The 20058-nt window shown below is 41.4% G+C and overlaps 1 protein-coding gene across 7 annotated transcripts in view; it reads left to right on the forward strand.

Annotated features, from left to right (window-relative positions):
• The window catches only part of NR3C2 (nuclear receptor subfamily 3 group C member 2), a 375527-nt gene that overhangs the window by 170500 nt on the left and 184969 nt on the right, over nt 1-20058 (forward strand). For 5 of the 7 annotated variants that reach the window (XM_070047457.1, XM_070047454.1, XM_070047455.1 and 2 more), the window contains one exon: nt 13546-13697. In XM_070047457.1, coding sequence (XP_069903558.1) covers nt 13546-13697 — 152 coding nt within the window. The remainder of the gene's footprint in view (nt 1-13545; nt 13698-20058) is intronic. The other 2 variants (XM_070047456.1, XM_008267372.4) reach the window with 1 other exon arrangement.

Here is a 20058-nt window from a genome sequence, read left to right on the forward strand (position 1 = left end):
AAGGGGTTTGTCTCCCCAACCCCTCTTCCTCCCCACACTAAAGCACCAGTTTGTAGTGTCAGGATCTTAGTGTGTTTTGTTAGTTAATACGCACACTGCAGACCAAAAATTGTGCCTGGGATATGCTAGGTGCTTAGGCATTTTGCTGACTAAATGAAGAGAGAGACAAGACAGTTGTCCCTTGCTGCTAATTGCTTGCGATGTAATCTTCAGGCCTAGAGGGATATTAGGAGGTAAATCTTGCTATTTGTTAATAGCAGGACAGCCACAGAGACCCAGTGAGGAGGGGGATGCAGGGGAACTTGTGAGAAGAAACATGGGCCCTTAAGAGTTCTCTAACTTCCACTCCAACCACCAGCAGATACCTAATATCTAGCTTTCCAATAGATTCCTTTTGCCTTCACTGAAAGACTATTTCAGAACATTCAGCAGATCTGAAAACAGGTTATTCCACAATTATAGAATGAACCCTAAGAAAATAAGTTTACTGCCTGGGTGATTTCTTTCTCATTTTTTTTTTTTTCATCTCCAGTGAGTGACCCCTTAATGATTATTCAGAAACTAAAATGTTACAGAAGGAATTTATCTGATCTCATAAATATAGGCATTCTCAAGACTTTTGATGTTACATTAAATGATAGTTTTAATATTTGAGGGATAATCAGAGTCAGATATTGATTAGATTTGAAGGAAACGTGTCTCAATGTCATGAAAGCAAAAGTACCATGTCATTATCTTGAATGACTGTGAACTAGTTATAGATTTTGGAGTGAACATCTCTAAGCCCTCCCAGATATAAATTCTCAAAGCAATAAAAAATATCCCTGTGTCCTACATGAAAAAACTTAATACGAGAGAGGGTGCCAGATGACAGAAGAGCCCCTGTGGTCTTATGATGAGTCATTCGCACCAGTAGTAATAGTTGAATTGTGTTGGCAAATTGGAAGGCAATACCAGCGGCAATGAAAATAATTATTTCTTCAATGCAAGAGAAACTACTCAGGGAAAATGCTGTTTGAAGCTATAATTCATTGATTAATTTTTTAAAAATTTAAGTTATACAAGTTTCATGTATTTCACATATACAGATTTAGGAACATAGTGATACTTCCCCCCACTCCCTCTCACCCAAGCTCCAACCCTTCTTCCTCCTCCCTCTCACATTCCCATTCTTAATTTTTACAAAGATCTATTTTCAGTTTACTTAATGATCGTATAGTTAACCCTACACTAAGTAAAAGAGTTCAACAAAGAGTATGAAGGAAAAAAAAAAAAAACCCACTGTTCCTCAATGGAAGAGAGAAGGACTATAAACAATTATTGAATCTCAAAATGTCTGTTTCAATCCTAAACATTACATTTTAGGTACTCTATTAGTGACCACAGATCAGGGAAAACCTATAAGATCTGTCTTTTGGGGACTGGCTTATTTCACTAAGTCTAATGGTTTCCAGTTGGGTCCATCTTGTTGCAAAGGAAATGGTTTCATTTATTTTTTATAGCTCAGTAGTAATCCATAGTGTATATATACCATAATTTCTGTAAGAAACCCTATTCCGTTGCTCAGAAAGGCCAGAGTAAAGCACATTTTGTCAACTTTTTGTAAATTGGGTACACAAAACACACTGAAATCAGTAACTTCTAAGTAACTCAGATTCAAAGTCTGCAGTTCAATCTAATATCCTTAGGCCCCACTGTCTCACACCATCTGTATCAGTGTCTGAGTTTCATCTTAACATAAGGGTGGTTAATAATCACGGGAAAAAGTTAAATTATGTTTGAAAGATGTATACATCCAGTATGTAATTTCAGAAGCAAAGTCACTGTTTTTGCAAACAGTCAAACATGTAGACGTAATCTGAGAATGCACTGACCGACACATGAGGCACTATTTCATGATTCCTTCCCAGGGCCTTCTGAGTAACTTAAACTGTAATATAAGTGCACATGCCAGTGACTGCAGAAGCAAACAAAATGTGGCCACAGTTTCTAGTATGTACTGGTCACTATATTAGCAAGCACTGAATGGCATATACACTTGCAAAAATTGTTCCCGGGAAAGATTTCATGTTAGATTTCCTTAGAATCTCGGTTTGCTCAGGTGTCTAATACTGCCAGGGATGATTTTATGACGAAGGCAACTTCCGTGAATATGTGAACTCCTAAATAGAGAAGACATGGAGTGCTTGTCACTCCACAGTAGCTGATAGAAGCATCTTACAATGCATGTATGTGCATAAAAACCGTTGGTAAGATCAGCAGTGTCAACAATCGCCCCATCCCAGTGGACCACCTTGAATCTTGTTTTCTTGGTGGCTTTTGACACTGCTGAACTGCAGTCAGTCATTGAGACTCTCCCTCCTTTGATTCCAGGCCTCTGCAATTAGCTTGCTTTCCCATCTTTTTGTTTTTTCTTCTTCAAGTTTGTTAGCAATTTGTCTTTTCCTACCTACTCAGCAATGCTGATTCTCTGTAGATTTCCATCCAGGACCTTATTTCTTCCTTATTTCAAATTTTCCCCGGGTAAACTCATTCACTGTTCCATGAATAAAACCTAGAGTCTTTGCTCTCTGAGGGTAACCGATCATTTCAGTCGCATTTGGACCTTTCTCTTTTTGAATGTGTTCTTCATGCTTGTCCAGGGGTCCTTAGCTTTCTTTCAGTCCATCAGGCCTTTTTGCTTTTGTGGTTTGTATTGTACACACCAAAATGTAAAGAAGTTATTTTAGTTGTGTCTTCTCACACTTCAAGATGTATTTGTCCTTAAGATCTCTTTATTTTCATGCCATGTTGTTAGTTTTTTGCTAGGGTTCAACTCTTTGTCCTAGAGTCATTTCTAACTGCTTAGCCCAGAGTTGGAGACTGATTTGGGCCATTTTTTTTTTTTCTCTGAGTCTCTCCGAAGTATAGTTTATTGGATTCAGGATCCCACTGTGTTTTGCTTTTGTCTCGACTGTTGGTCATTTTTCTTGACCCAGCTCCATTTTCAACTGCCCTACAACTTCAAACAAACCAAAAAATAAATTGATTTACTTCTCCAGAGAATTTATTTTATTTTCTAGGGGATTTACGTCCTTGAACTTTCTCCGTGTTGGGTTAACTTCAGCTGTATCTTCATTCATGCAGCTCATATTGTACAATGCACATCAGTTAACAGGATGAACCTTATGTACTGATGTATTATCCCTGAAGACATTAAAGATTCATGGGTCACCAGAAATCATTCCATAAAAGGAAATATACCACAAAATAACTCCTAAATAAATCTCCTAAATAATGGAATATTTAGAATGAGCTCCTTCACATTAAGCTTTCCAAAACTAAAGCAAATCATCTGCAAATAGGGGATTTTTAAGCATATTTTATGGCTAGTTGACTAATTTATACATGCTTAAACAAATCAAAAGTGATTCAGAAAAAATACAATATAGAAAGGTAGAATTGTGTGTCAATCATTACTGTGACAACCTCCATTAAGAGTTACTGATCTAACAGCAATACTAATAATAGCAAGTGTACATAACACTATATATGTGTCAGACGCTGTTCTAAGTGTTCTTAAATGTGTTGAATAATCTGCAGCATGCTATCAGGTAGGACCTTTGTTACTACTTATTTACAAATTATTACTGGCACAGAATGCATAAGTGAGCTCCATATCAGATGCTCTTTCCTGTGAGTAGAGTGTCATTTAGTTTTATTGTCAATATATTCTTTATAAAAATATGAATGAACCATCTACAATGATCAGGTCTCAAACTCCTTCTGATTCCCAACCTGCTTTTCTCCCAGTCTTGGGTTTCAGATAATCATGTACCGCCATCCAGTTTTTCTGCAAGTCCTGCCAATACTATCTACTTAAAAAGAAATCTCTGAGTCATCCACTTCTCACTGTCGGTCCTGCTTAACCCTCATCTAAGTCATGATTCTTCCCTGAAAACATTCCAGTGTTCACATCACAGGCACCTAGAATAGCACTCTGCCTCTTTCCCCATGGCCTTCAAAACCCACATAATCCAGCCCTACCTCCTTGGACCTCACATCCTGCCACCTCTCATCTCCCCTTCCCTCCTCTCTCTGAAAAGTGTCACTCATTCCTTCCTCAGGGATTTTGCACTTGCTCACCCCTTTGTTTTGCTTTTCTCACATAGCTGGCTGCTTTGTCATTCCGGTCTCCCCAAAGAGGTCTTCTCTGGCTACCTTATCTAAAGCATCTTATCTATCCAATCTCATCTCATTTTCTTCCTAGTACTTATCATTATCTAAAATTATTTGTTTGCCTTTATATCATCTGTCTCTTCCTGACAGTAGAACTCTTTCATGTTTTGTATCTATTTGAGAGGCAGAAGAGACAGTAAAAGAGAGAGAAGGGATATTTCACATTCTCTGGTTCATTTTCCGTAAAGCCCACAATCGCTAGGGTTGGGCCAGACTGAAGCCAGCAGCCAGGAACTCATCCCAGGTCTCTTACTTGGGTGGGAGAGACCCAAGTGCTTGATATCACCTGTTGCCTCTAAGGGTACATATTAGCAGAAAGCTGGAATTGGGAATACAGCCAGGACTCCAACCCAGGCACTCTGACATGGGATGTAGGTGTCCCAAGTAGTATCATAATGGCTGCCCACATGCCTTTCCTGCCTTTTTTTTTTTTTTTTTTTTTTTGAGTGCCTAGAACAGTAGGGCCTGCAGTAAGCTTTCAATATATAGCTCAGTTAATGACTGATTGAAATACACAGCATATTCAGGTGAGTATGTAAGAATACTGATGGAAGTTTTATATATATATGTATACACATACACACACACACACACACACACACACATATATACACCTCCAAATTCTTGCTCTGCTCTGCATAGCTGAATGGATGCAGCCGGCAGTGGGTGATAGACGCTTACGAATGGTTACATCATAATACAAAGGATGGGTGTGTTTAGTTCACAGCGAGTTTAAGAAATGAGATAAAGTATTTTTCTATGAAGATTTTCAGACTGATGAAAATAGATCCATCATTGCTGTTCTGTTATGAGGTTACTACAAAGATGAGAAAGGCAGTTTTGCACATGGTAATTGCTAGGATGACATGGTTCATTATGGCTTCACAGTGATCCAGTTTCTCCTTTGTTTTCATCAGTAAAATGATTTTGTGTGTGCGTATGCAGTTTCATCTTGCTTCTCCCTAAGCACCTACCGCTTTTAGGGGGTAAAGCCCAGTAAGTGTCTTTGATGATCAATTAATTCAGCCTCTCCCAGTTGTCACCAAAATCAGCATGAACTTTTGATTAAGTGTCTCAATCTCTTTCCTGGGTCATTAGAACTATTATGTTTGGCACTGAAAACAACTGCAGGCTCCTTGGAGTTCCCTCAGAAAGACACTGTCTTCATCAGTGGAAATAGAATGTCCACTCATTTCTGCTGTATAGTATTTTTTAAAAGATTTATTTATTTGAAAGGTAGAGTTACAGAGAGGCAGAGAGAGAGAGGGAGGAAGAGAGGGAGGGAGAGAGGGAGGTCTTCCATCTGCTGGTTCATTCCCCTAATGGCCATAATGGCCAAGCTGACCTGATCCAGAGTCAGGAACCAGGAGCTTCTTCCGGATTTCTCACACAGGCGCAGAGGCCCAAGGACTTGGGCCATCGTCTATTGCTTTCCCAGGCCACGGCAGAGAGCTGGATCAGAAGCTGAGCAGCCAGGACTCAAACTTGAGCCCATATGGGATGCCAGCACTGCAAGTAGCGGCTTTACCCACTATGCCACAGCACCGGGCCTGCTGTATAATATTTTATCATTTGTATAAAATCCTACTCCTGTTGATGACAAGCTTTTTTCTATGAACAAGGTTTCTTTGATTACTAAGACCAAAAATGACAAGTTTGAGATATTAAAATGTTTTCCTAGGGTATAGAAGATTATTTTAATGCACGCATTTCTACAGAAATTTTAACCAAAATCAGCATAGATATGATTATATGGCACTTTAAAGCTTTTCTTATATCTGTATAATCAGCTGATCTAGAAATAATATTCTTTGATATTTTAATACTTGATCCAGATCAAATGATTATTTACTTTGTGTCATAATACATTACCTTTGAGCTTAAAACTCAGATTAAACTTGATAATGACCTGTTGACCTGATACCTTTCATACCTGTCTATATTTTAAGAAGGTGTCTTAAAAGTGGGTCTTAGAGATCATCTATTCAACTTCTTTATCTTATGATGGGAATTATGGCCCAAAGAAGCATGTGATTTTGTTGCTAAGGTTTCACCTGTTAATGGCTCAGGGGGAGCTGGATTCCAGACCTCCTCAGTGAGCCTCTGTTCTTTTCCTTGGCCCCTGAATGAATGGCCTTATAATTTGGGCCTCACTTCCTATGTAGAAGCTTGAGAAATAGATTCTATTCTGAAGATCCATTCTGACTTAGGTCACTAAATATTTTGAAACACCTTGTGAGTTCAAGGTCTGCTCCCGCCCCTCTTTCCTCTCTCTCTGCCTTCCTTCTTCCTTCCCTCCATTATACCATGTATAAATGTAATCTCCTCCATTGCACACATATAACCTTCCAACCATGTGCCATCTTCCAGTTTCAAAGGTAACCACATGATGAAATATCAATAGAGATTGGAGTTTTCTGAAGCCATTCACGCTTAGTAGCTTGTTGCTTGCGTCAGTAGGCATGTGTGAGACAGCTGGCTGAGCTTCTGAGAACAGGCTGTGTCCCTGGGTTTGTTTTCCCCTCTGTGCCAAGCTAAATGAACCATATGGGAATTGAACCTATAACCTTGGCCTCATTAATTTGCCTTCTGTAGAGTGGCCTTTTGTAAAGTTATGTTCTACTGTCATGAGATTGAGAGTGTGATTTCATTCATTCAATTAGAAGTCCCAACACAGGACTAATGGAAGGGGGAGCACAAAGATCCATGAGATAAGATTTTTGCCCTCAAGGGATTAGAATAAGCACACAGGTCACTAACACCAGGGCAAAGGGATGACTGGTGAAGGAGAGGGGTTAGCAGAATGCCAGGGCATCAGGAGCAAGGAGGGTGGCACTTCCTGTGGGAGAACACCAGGGCCTTTATGGAAGCATAGGGTTTCTAGGAGTAGGAGTCCGGGAGAAGAAATATTCGTTTGTTTTTTTTTTCTTTTTTTTTTCCTTTAAACTTTTATTTAATGAATATAAATTTCCAAAGTACAGCTTATGGATTACAATGGCTTCCCCCCCATAATGTCCCTCCCACCCGCAACCCTCCCCTTTCCCAATCCCTCTCCCCTTCCATTCACATCAAGATTCATTTTTGATTCTCTTTATATACAGAAGATCAGTTTAGCATATAATAAGTAAAGGTTTCAACAGTTTGCACCCACATAGAAACACAAAGTGAAAAATACTGTTTGAGTACTAGTTATAGCATTAAATCTCAATGTACAGCACACTAAGGACAGAGATCCTACATGAGGAGTAAGTGCACAGTGACTCCTGTTGTTGACTTAACAAATTGACACTCTTGTTTATGGCATCAGTAATCACCCTAGGCTCTTGTCATGAGCTGCCAAGGCTATGGAAGCCCCCTGAGTTCACTGACTCTGATCATATTTAGACAAGGCCACGGTCAAAGTGGAAGTTCTCTCCTCCCTTCGGAGAAAGGTACCTCCTTCTTTGATGACCCATTGTTTCCACTGGGATCTCACTCGCAGAGATCTTTCATTTGGGTTTTTTTTCCCCCCAGAGTGTCTTGGCTTTCCATGCCTGAAATAGTCTCATGGGCATTTCAGCTGGATCCGCGTGCCTTAAGGGCTGATTCTGAGGCCAGAGTGCTGTTTAGGACATCTGCCATTCTGTGGGTCTGCTGTGTATCTCACTTCCCATGTTGGATCACTCTCTCCCTTTTTTATTCTATCAGCTAGTATTTGCAGACACTATTCTTGTTTATGTGATCCCTTTGGTTCTTAGTCCTATCATTATGATCAATTGTGAACAGAAATTGATCACTGGGACTAGTGAGATGGCATTGGTGGGTTTCAAGGTGACTACTGTGACAATGCCAGTGATCCGACTGCTCATTTAAGTATTGATCAAATGCCTGCTCTGTGCTAGGCACGTTCCAAACATGAGAGACATGCCAGTGAATAACATGAATGAATTGCCTGGCTTGTATCAAGTTCACTTTCTTGCACAGATGAGAAAAAACAATAAACAGACTAAAGAAAACAGCATCTTAGCTGGTAATATGTGGATTCTCCAAAAAACTTCATGGAAAGTGGAATTAAAAGATAAATTTAGTTTGGTGCAGAAATTTTCTGAAATCCAAGCATACAAAGGGTCTTCAAAAAGATCATGAAAACGTGTACTATGAAATTGCCATGCATATTTTTCAAGGTTTATTTGTACTAAAATAAACTTACCCCTGATTCTATTTTTCCACAAACTTTTTGAAGTCCCCCCGTTTGGGCTATGAAGAAAAGCAAAGCAGAAAAGGGAGACCAGAAGCTCTGAGGAGGGGTGGTTTCACTAGGGCTGTCAGTGAAGACCTGAGGACATGGCATTTGAATGGAGACCTGGAGGAGGTACGGGAACAATTGTTGTAGTTACCCCATGCGAAGGGCCCAGCGTGTGAAGTGGCCCTGGGTGGGAGCTCAAGGTGCCTGTGGGCCAGCAAGGCACTCACTGATGCTCAAGTGGAGGAAACAAGGGAAAGAGCTGTAGAAAAGTCTCAGACTAGATTATGGCCTTGAGTTCGTGTGGATAATTTTAGCTTTGACTTCCAAGGTAAGGAAACACCTTGGTTAGGTTTAGGGGAAAATAAGGAATCAATAAGGTTCATTCTGATTATAGGTGAGAGGAAAGGGGCCAAAAAGAAACAGGAAGACGAACCAGAAAGCTTTTTGCAAAATCCCAAGCAAGAGGTGTTGTTGGGCTGGCGCTGTGCAATGGAAGGTTAAGCCTCTGCCTGCAGTGCAGCATCCCATATGGGTGCTGGTGTATGTCCCAGCTGCTCCACTTCTGATCCAGCTCCCTCCTGATGCACCTGGGAAAGCAGCAGAGGATGCCCCAAGTGCTTGGGCCCCTGCACCCACGTGGGAGACTTAGAGGAAGCTCCTGGCTCCTGGCTTCAGATTGGCTTAGCTCTGGCTGTTGCAGCCATTTGGGAGAGTGAGCCAGCAGATGGAGAATATCTCTCTCTCTCCCTCTCTCTCCCTCTCCTCTCCCTTCCTCTCCCTCTCCTCTCCCTCTTCTCTCTCTCCCTCCCTCCCTCTCCCTCTTCCTCTCCATCTATCTCTCCCTCTCCATCTATCTCTCCATCTATCTCTTTCTCTCTCTTTCTCCCCCAAACTCATAAAAAAAAGTGTTGTCAGCTTGGACTAGCATGGGCCACAGGAGTTGTGAGAAGTTACCAGAATCTGGATGTGTTTTGCAGGGAAAATGAATAGAATTTCAGAGAGCGGATGAGTTGTGTGGAAGAAAGGGAGGAATCGTGATGCGTCCAAGTCCTTCAGCCGGAGCAGCTAGAAGGAAATCGTTGCAGTAGTTTGCTAACAAAGCACAGCAGCCTGTTCTTATCTGTGGAGAATTCCTCGTAAGACCCCCAGTGGGCTTAGAGCCACTGAGTGGTCAGTGGATGCCTAAATCCACGAATAGTACAAACTCTGTAAAACCCATGATTTTCCCCAAGCATACATACCTATGATAAAATTTAGTTTACAAAGTAGGTACAGAAAAGATTATCAGTGGGTGCTGGCGTTGTGTCCTAACAGGTTAAGCCACTGCCTGTGATGCCAGCATCCCATATGGGCACTGAGTTAAGTCGTCACTGCCCCACTTCCAGTCTAGCTCCCTGCTAATTTGTCTGGGAGGGCAACAGAAGATGGCCCAAGTCCTTGCACCCCTACACCCACATGGGAGACCTGGATGAGGCTCCTGGCTGGTCCTGGCTATTGCAGCCATTTGGGGAGTGAACCAGCAGGTGAAAGATCTCTATCTCTCTCACTCTCTCTCTCTGTCTGTGTGTGTGTGTGTGTGTGTGTTTCAAATAAATCTTTAAAAATTTAAATATTAATGATAACTAAAAATAGAATAATTACAACAATATACTATAATAAAAGTTGTTTGGGGGCTGGCATTGTGGCACAACAAGTTAAAGAACTACCTACAATGGCAGCATCCCAAATGGGAACACCAGTTCCAATCCAGATACTTCACTTCTGATCCAGCTTCCTGCTAATAAACCTGGGAAGGCAGCAAGATGATGGCCCAAGTACTTAGGCCCTTGTCACTCATGTGAGAGACCAGGATGGAGTTGCTGGCTCCTGGTTTTGACCTGGCCCAGTCCTGGCTGTTACAGCCAATTGGAGAGTGAACCAGTAAACCAGTGGGTGGAAGTTCTCTTCCTCCTTCCTCCTCCCCCCTTCCCCTCCCCCTACCCCCGTTGTGCTGCCTTTCAATAAATGAATGAATAAATCTTTTTTTTTTTTTTCAAGTTGTATGGATGTGGTCTGTCTCTCACTTCCCCAGGGCAAGTTGTGAATACACAGTGTGGGTATTCTGGACAATGGAATGACTCACGTGCCTGTGGCACTGTGGGATTTCATCATGCTGCTCAGAACAGCAATTCAAAATTTATGAATTGCTTACTTCTGGATTTTGCCATCAGTATTTTCAGACTGCAGTTGTCCGAGGGTAAACGAGACTGAAAAAGGTCTCATTCAGTGAGAGGCGTTGGGAGGAGTGCTGTGGTACACAGCGGGCAGCTCAAACTACAGAAGCTCATCGTCTTCCAGCTGTGGAGGCTGGAAGTCCAGGGTCTCGGTGCTGGCAGGATTGGTTCCTCTCGAGACTGTGATGGAAGGATATGTTCCGGGCCTCTCTTGTAGTGTTGGAAGGTTTTCTGGAAATTTCTGGCTTTCATGACTTAGAGAAACATCCCCCAGTCTCTGCCTTCATGGCATTCTCTGTGTGAGTGTCTGTAATCCAGTTTCCCCTTTGTGTAAGGACACAAGTCAGATAGGATTAGGAGCCTGCCCCAGTGCACTATGGCCTCATCTTAGTACACCAGCAATAACCCTACAGTCACAGTCTGAGGTATCAGAGGCTAGGGCTTCAACCTGTGAATTTTGCTGGGGTCACAGTTCAATCTATAATATTTGCCATTAAGGGAGAGGAGCAAGTGTGTGAGATGAGCAGGTTTAAAGGCAGGGAGAAGATCAGCCAAGTTTGTTTTGTTTTGATTCGTTTGTTTATTTGAGAGGTAGGATTAGAGAAAGAGAAGGAGAGGCAGATAGGACTTCTATCCACTGATTCACTCCCCAAATGGCCACAAACATCCAGGGCTTTGCCAGGCTGAAGCCAGAAGCCAGGAGTTTCATACGCATCCCCCAAGTGGATGCCCACACACGTGGGCCATCTTACAATGCTTTCCCAGACATATTAGCAGGGAGCTGCATCAGAAGTAGAGCAGCCAGGACTCAAACCAGCACCTGTTTGGAATGCCAGCATTGCAGGTGGTGCCTTAGCCCACTGTAGCACAACCCTGACCCCCAGCCAAACTTTGAGTATTTGAAGCGTGAGGTGCATGTTAGATGTCCAAGATGTCAAGTAGGTCTGCCATGCAAGGGAGGGACCAGGGTTAGAGATAAACGTCTGGGAGTCCCCAGCATATTGATGACATCTGAAGACGTGAGACTTGAAGCAATCACTGAGAAAATAAATTTGGATAGAAAAAGAGGAGAGATCCAGAGACTGAAGCTAAGAAACCATTAAGCATTGGGACCAAGACCAAGGCCCACAAAAATGACTAAAGATTTCATGTATGCTTGTAGTTGTGAAAAAGCAATTACATTTTAATGACGATTTTAAGTTATATCCCAAATATTTACAAAGTCGCGGAGTTTCTCCGTGAAGTGTAGAATGAGTCAGACAGACTATGGATTGAGTTTTCCTGGCTAATACGTGGAAGAAGTTACTGATGCTGGATGCTGATGGAATGTTTTGAATGCTATAAAGAAGTCAAAGGATACTAATAAAAATAATTAAGAGCTCATTTCTCATAGGGAGAAACAGCTTTGGAGAACATTGTTGCAGTCCTTGATTTAAGAAGTCATTTTCTTGAAAGTCAGTCATACGGTGCCCTGAGCAGCCAAATTGTGTATTCCTTCATGTATTTTTTTGGTGCGTGTGTAGTGCCAACATTTAATGTAAATTTTTTTAATCATCAATGTGATATCATTGGGTTTTAGCTTGTTTGAAAAACCAAGGATTCATCACCATGATGTAACCACTTTACCCTTTTGTAGTATTTTCTCTGGATCTCTTTGCCACCTACCTGTTGTTTCACAGGATGACAGAGCTTTGACATCCAGCAGCCCTGCCCAGAGTTTTCTGCACACGTGTAGCTTGCATTTCTCTGAACACACCTTGCTTTTCTCCCCTCGCTTTCTTTGGCTGTGTGTGGTCATGCTTCACAACCCAGTTCCACTGTCATAGCAGGGCAAGGGTTTGCTGACTCCTGTTTACCTGGCCTTCCCAGAATGGAGGGCTGAGCCTGCAGTGTCGCCACATTACCCTGCACAATAGCACTCACCATAGTAGTCTGTGTCCCTCTAACCATTAGGGCAGAGAACACATTTTTATATTTATGTCGTCAGTACCTTGTACAAGATCTATGTGTTAATACTCAGTAAATGCCTGTGGGCTATGAATGAAAAAAATCAACTCTTCTGGCCTACTCAGTATAATCTAAACTGTCACTGAACTATAATTTATTAGAATTTAAAACATTTTGTTCAGAGCATGCCAGTAGCTAACACAGTGAAACACACCTTGAGAAGGTTCTCTTTAAAAATATATTCACATTATTGCTTGAAGAAATGCATTTGTCCCTAAAAACCATTACCCAGAGCCCTTCAGTTTCTTACCATAAAAGATACCTGTGCTATTCATCATATATGACTTTTTTGTCTCGGTATTGATAGTACCCCTTTACAATAGTAAGCAAAATGAATTTAATTTTAACTTAACTATATAGGGTAACACAAAAACGTGAAGAAGGTTGAGGAATAAAATGACAGGCAGCCAAGGGAACTCATTTTTTTAAATTAGTGGATCATTTTAGAAGGGGAATTTTTTTGAACCGGGCATAATTGAGATTTATAATCTGAGTCTGAGTGAAGGGTGTTGAGAAGTGTTGTAATAGCTGCTCGATGCCAAAGCAAATACTCCCGTGATGGCTTGGTTCAAGATTTTTCTCCTCTCTGCTCAGTGTGCAAATCATGTTTTGTGGGTTTTATTGGTGAATTTTCTTCAAAAATAGAAAAAGGCGGGGAGAGGTTTAAACATGATTATTTCTCATTTCCCAGTGTAGACTGCAGGTCTTGCTGTACAACATGCTTGAGGGCATTATTCCACTGACAGGGTTTTACCTTCCATTTCTTGAGGCTTCGGAATTCATTCGTGGAGCTATGATGATTGACAATGTTGCACTGAGCTGTACAGCGTATTAAATGTGCCATTATAGTGTAGTTACTGAAATCTTACTTTCTTTCCCCAGCTCTACTTTACGAAGTGTTTCTACTGGATCCTCAAGACCTTCCAAAATATGTTTGGTGTGTGGGGATGAGGCTTCAGGATGTCATTATGGGGTAGTAACCTGTGGCAGCTGCAAAGTTTTCTTCAAAAGAGCAGTGGAAGGTAAATGTTCATGTGGGTGTTCCTTTTACGCATTTTTTCTAGTGGGTAGTTCAAGTGCACAGTTAATGCTGTATTTGTGGTTGGGAAATGAACTTCAGTGACATATTTGATATTATCTGTCAGTGATAAATAGTAATCATGCTTTATCTTAAGAGTTTGTGACAATTTTCCACTAAGCAATATTTAATGAGCAAAATTCAAAATTGTTAGCAGCAATGACCCAAGGGGACTTGTTGTTGCTATCTCAGTTTGTTTTTGAGTGAGACTTAAAATAGAAAAATAATTGTGTTGTTGTACATTTAATGTGCATGATCTAGAATGACATTTTTATTAACACAAGAATATATCAAGTCTGCCTTTTCCCTGTTTTTCTATGAATAGAGGTTTTTGGCAATTGAAAATGTTAATATTGACATCAACCCTGTGATTTAAGTTGTGTTCCCTACAGAGTAGTCCTATTTATCAGTGACTTCAAATTCTTTGTCTTGGTTTGTGTCCTATCTTTACTCCTACTGAAAGTTTCCAAATGAATATATTATTTAATGAGAAATTTGACTGAGATTTGCTCTGCCCATTTAGGCCAGTTTTTGCTTCTGTCCATGTAATTGTACCTCTTATGGAGAAATAATCTTCAGTTTATTTTTGACTTCTTCTGTCTTCACTTAAAAGTAATTAATTGACATCAGCCTCTGGCCAGATGGTTTGACTAACGTTGAGAGTGGTGCCTGATGAAAGTATAGGATGTCCACTGTTACAAGTATTATTGGGTTGTTGACATTTGCATTTACTAACGTGCTCAACGTAAGGACTCCGTAAGTGCTGTTTCCTAGGGGAGTTTCCAGAGAAGTGATCCGGTGCTTCAGAGACTTAAAAAAAACCAAGTTGAATGTTTCTCCTTCATTTTGCCAAGACCACATGGTGGTATCCTTAGTTCTGGGATGAAAAAACTTAGCCAAGTAGTTACTTCTTTGCTTCTGGGATTAATTTTGCATGATTTCCCTGATATTATATGATTTTACATTGTTTATACTATTAGTTATTTGATAATCCCCAAGCCCAGCAATCATTTGGTAGTAGGAGTTCAGGAATACTTTCTCAGGGTATGGGCTCTGGGTTTCAGGTGACAGAAAATTCAACACAGACTGGCTTAAGCACCCATGGAAATTCATTGGCCTGCGCACTGGAAAGTCCCAGTGTGGACTTGGCTCCAGGCAAACTGCAGTCTTCAGCCAGGCCACCAGAACTCTGTCCCACTCTCTCCAGCGCTCAGCTTGGTTCTGTCTCTTCTCATGCAGGTTCTCTCGTGGTGCTGAGAGAGCTGGCTACCAGGCCTCCATTGAAAAAGGTTCTCAGCTCTTAGCAATTCCTGTCAAAGTCCCCAGTGGAACCTCCTCAGACTGAATTTGGCCCACATGTCCACTTACGCTGTAGTCCCCGTGGCCGGGCATGTGGTTATCAAATGGCTCACTAGTTCTGGGCGAACCGGACAACCTGAACCAGTAGATTCAGAGCAGGGAAAGGTGATTTCCTCAGCAAAACACGGCTAGTTTTCGGAAAGTAGGAAAAATTAATTTGTACACTACTAAGTCAGTATATTTTTAATCCCCTCCCCTTTCCTTAATTACACAATCAGCTCAGAAGGAGTTGGATAGGATAATATTAATGTGAGTTCCTGCCTAGGACCACTCTGCACCATCCCATGTTAGAACTCCCTTTTTGCAGCCCACTAACGAGTGGTAACAATGATTTGTTAACGTACAGCAGTGTGCACAAGGGCGTCTTGGAGCAGGAGGTGGGAGTGTCCACGCGGGCCAGCTGGCCCCACCTGTGGCTCAGCCTCCCATCACATCCCACTTGAACTGTCGGCAGAATCAGCTTTTTCCTATTTCATTTTTCTTTTTACTAACTTTTTAGTTAATTTTTTGAGAGAGAAGTTTCAGAGAGAGCTCCCATCTGGCGGGTTTACTCCTCAAATGTCTCCAGCAGCCAGGTCTGGGCTGGCTCAAAGCCAGGAGGCAGGAACTACGTAGTTCAGGTCTCCTGTGTGGGTCTTCCAGCCATCGTCCTCCTTCCAGGACGCACATTAGCAGGAAGCTAGAATTGGACTGGAGCTGGCACTCGACCCCAGGCATTCCAGCACAGGATGCAAGCACCCCAGCTAGTGGCTGACCGGTGAGGCAGATGCCCACCCCTGCCTTCTCTGCTTCTGAAGCAAGAGGCTTTCTGAAAGTTCTTGCTTAACTTTTATTGTTTCGAGTAGTTTCTGTTTGGGGAGAAGAACTGTTTGGTAACTTAATATAAATAAATATGGAAATGCCTAAATGTTGGTACTTGATCGACCACTGGATGACGAAACTTGATGAGTGCCTTCGAAGACGTGTATTAAACAATTTATTCCCTATATGATAGAGAAATTACACATATGGGAGAAATACAGATATTGAATTGACAGTAAGAGGACATTTTCTGGCCGGCGCCGCGGTTCACTAGACTAATCCTCCGCCTTGCGGCTCCGGCACACCGGATTCTGTCCCGGTTGCCCCTCTTCCAGGCCAGCTCTCTGCTGTGGCCAGGGAGTGCAGTGGAGGATGGCCCAAGTGCTTGGGCCCTGCACCCCATGGGAGACCAGGAGAAGCACCTGGCTCCTGCCTTCAGATCAGCGCGGTGCGCCAGCCGTCGCGGCCATTGGAGGGTGAACCAACGGCAAAAGAAGACCTTTCTCTCTGTCTCTCTGTCTCTCTCTCTCACTGTCCACTCTGCCTGTCAAAAAATAAATTAAAAAAAGAGAACATTTTCTCTTTTTTTTGTTTTGTTTTAAAGATTTATTTTTTTAACTTTTATTTAATGACTATAAATTTCCAAAGTACAGCTTATGGATTACAATGGCTTTTCCCCCCCCATAACTTCCCTCCCACCTGCAACCCTCCCCCCCTCGCCTCCTCTCCCATTCCATTCACATCAAGATTCATTTTCAATTATCTTTATATACAGAAGATCAGTTTAGCATATATTAAGCTTTCAACAGTTTGCACCCACACAGAAACACAAAGTGTAAAATACTGTTTGAGTACTAGTTATAGCATTAAATCACAATGTACAGCACATTTAAGACAGAGATCCTACGTGAGGAGTAAGTGCACAGTGATTCCTGTTGTTGACTTAACAAATTGACATTCTTGTTTATGGCGTCAGTAGTCACCCTAGGCTCTTGTCATGAGCTGCCAAGGCTATGGAGGCCTTTTGAGTTCGCTGACTCTGATCTTATTTAGACAAGGTCGTAGTCAAAGTGGAAGTTCTCTCCTCCATACAGAGAAAGGACCACTAAGAGGACGTTTTCATAATGCTTTACATAGTTTGAGTGGTCACATCACAAAATTTATGGGATACGGGTGTTATTTTTATTTCCTTTTTCCAAATGAAGCTATTTAGAATCAAACCTAACAATCTATTCTCAATCATAACATCAAACTTAGGCCCATACTAAAGTCTTATGATTCCAAATCTGGAACTGAAGTCTCAATGCTAAACTTTATCTATTCTTTCTGTTTTGTGATACGTTACCAAGTTCATGAAAATTCTACCCTATGTGTTAGTCTGCTCTTGCTCACTTGGCCAAAATGAAGGAAGTAACCCCATCCATGAGGAGACTCATTTGTTCTCTTTGGCAGGTGTCTATATGATTGCACAAGTTTCTACATCTACATTTGAGTATATATACTCAAACATACGATTGCAAATTTTTATTGCACCCAAATAAATATACTTTTCATCCTATTTCTCCATGAATTTTTTTGAAGTCCTTTCACATGTTTATTTAAATGTTTACTCTATGTTGTTTTAAATTTTTTTAATATTTTTAAGTTCTCTCTTCAACCATCAAGCAGAGAATCCAGAGCAGCAGTGAGTAGAGAGAACTAAGATGGGGAGAGTCAGTTCAGGCGGAAGGGCACAGCTAGCTGAGACAGCACAGAGGTGGTGGCTGGAGAGCAGACAGGAAGAGAAACACAACAGCCAGAGCTGTGAGGCTGTTGTCTGAAGGCTTTGTGCTATAGAGGACGTCACTCAAAAACGTGCTGTAATAGCAGAGTGGCAACTGTATATGGAGACCAGAAATTATTTTTAAGTGTAAATTGTGTTCCTTGTGTTCCACTTAATGGGATGTATATGTGTGCTTATTTTCTTCCTTCTTAAACATTCAATATAAAACACTGAGAACGCTTTTCCCAGAATGCCTTATTTGCCAATAATGTCAGTTAATAGCCATGTTGTTGTACCTTACAAATGGAAGGTTGTAATGTTAGTTTTGAATTTTAATTATTGACTTGCCCTGAAGATTTTCGGAACCTTTCTGTCTTAAAAAGAAAAGGAATAACTGCACATGTGTTGGGTTTTGTTTGTTTTAAACATTAGGTTCTCTTTTGTGGAAACTAGACTGGCCTGAGAGTCAGAAAGCTTTGTTTTACTTTCTGAAACTAAATTATTTAACTTAACTGGGTTTTATTTTGCTTGTCCCTAAGTGGGAAAAGTAGTGTCACCCTTCTTAAACATTGATACAAAAAATTACCTGAAAATACCATGTAAGTGTATATTTTATGTGGCATCAAGGCATTAGGTCATTATTACTCTCTAAGAACACATGCGGAAGTTCCCTGATGGTGCCTCTGCAGAGAGATGATATAAATGATCCATTGCACTCTGGGCTGTCATTCTTCAGCCCTTCCTGTTTCCTGCCACAGTCATTTTTTCCCTATGGCTGCTCTTGAAGGTGATAAGATCCTCTAGATTCACGGTTCTCCTAGAGTGTTTGGGGGAAGCAGATGGATGGAGGGGCAATGGAAACTGCCTATAGATGCTTTTTTCCAGCGTTGACTGAACTGTTGAGGTTCACTTCCACAGTGAACCACTGGGAGCTGAGTGGTTGAGAATGTGAGAGCCACTAACTCAATTTTTAGTTCTTCTGTTAGAAGCCTATATATAGGACAAGACAGGATCTTAGCTCCAGGACTTAGCAAGGCCGTAGTTTCTGAGTAGACACTAAATAAATGCTTGCATGTACACAGGAATGTACCTTATGTGGCATAAGAGCAATTGAGGTTAAATAGCATCCCCAAGTCCAGTAAATTACCAATGGAACTAGCTCAAGAATTTGTGTGGGCATTTCAACTTCTAATCTATAATTTCTAATTTTCTCCCAAGTCTTCATTATCTCATCTCTTTCCAGCTGTAGAATGCCATTAGTCTCCTCTCATCCGTGTATTTTACTTTGTGATCTCTCAATGAACAGAGTTGACTAGATTCAGCACATGCTATTTTACAACCTAATTTCCTTTCTGGATACTCAGTGTATAAGCAGTGTCTGGAAGATACAGCTCCCGCAAATCACCAGCTGTAAGGCTGTAAAAGAGGAAGCGAGTTCATTATCATGTAAAGTCACCTGGATTTATATTTTTGTAAGGAGACTAGTTAGGCCCAGGAGTCGCCGTCATGGTAATGTCGGCCAAGCCGTATGTCCATTTCCATAATCACATATTGCCACTGAAGGAAGAGACATGTAAGCCTATTTCTTGAATGCTTTAAAGATAGAATTGCAGATTAATCTTGGTGTTTTTCAAATATGCAATATTTTAAGGCCTGTGAACATGTACCTCGTTCCCTCCATGTATAGTTCACAGCATATAGGTCAAAAATCTTTAAATCTATTAATTATTGTTATTATTCCTCCAGACATTTCAAGGAAGTGGAACGACTGGAGGATAGTTCATTTTCCTTGCTGGCTTACAACTCCTGAGTAAACTGGACGGGTCCAGAGGAAGGAGTGTTTCACTGCGTCATAAACCCATGTTTCCCCGTTAGTGCTGCGGGTGTGCATGCTTGTAGCGGAAGAGCAAGCAAGGGTGCGAGCAACTGAGTTTGTGTTGCAGGGGAAGGAGGATGGAGAAGTGTGCCGTGAAATGGAGAACTGTGGGTGGGCATTTGGCACAGCAGCTAAGTCACTACTTGAGATATCCACACCCCATATCCTAGCACCTGGGTTCATGTCCAAGCTCCGCTTCTGAGTCCAGCTTCCTGCTAATACACACCCTAGGAAGAAGCAGGCGATGGCTCAAGTAGTTGGATCCTTGCCACCCATTTGGGAGACCTGGATTGAGTTCTGTGCTCCTGGCTTTGGCCTGGCCCAGTGCCACCTGTCATGGGCATTTAGGAAGTGAACCAGTAAGTTGGAGATTTGTCTGTATCTCTCTTTTTCTCATTGCAATTTAGTTGATACAAGCTAAATTAGGATAGAATTATATACTAATTCAAATATAGCTATCCCCTAGAGCTAGAAATATAAAATTAAGGAAATTATAAAGTGATGAAATAATTTAATGTG

Source organism: Oryctolagus cuniculus, chromosome 8 (assembly GCF_964237555.1).
Source record: "Oryctolagus cuniculus chromosome 8, mOryCun1.1, whole genome shotgun sequence".
Classification (NCBI taxonomy): domain Eukaryota; kingdom Metazoa; phylum Chordata; class Mammalia; order Lagomorpha; family Leporidae; genus Oryctolagus; species Oryctolagus cuniculus.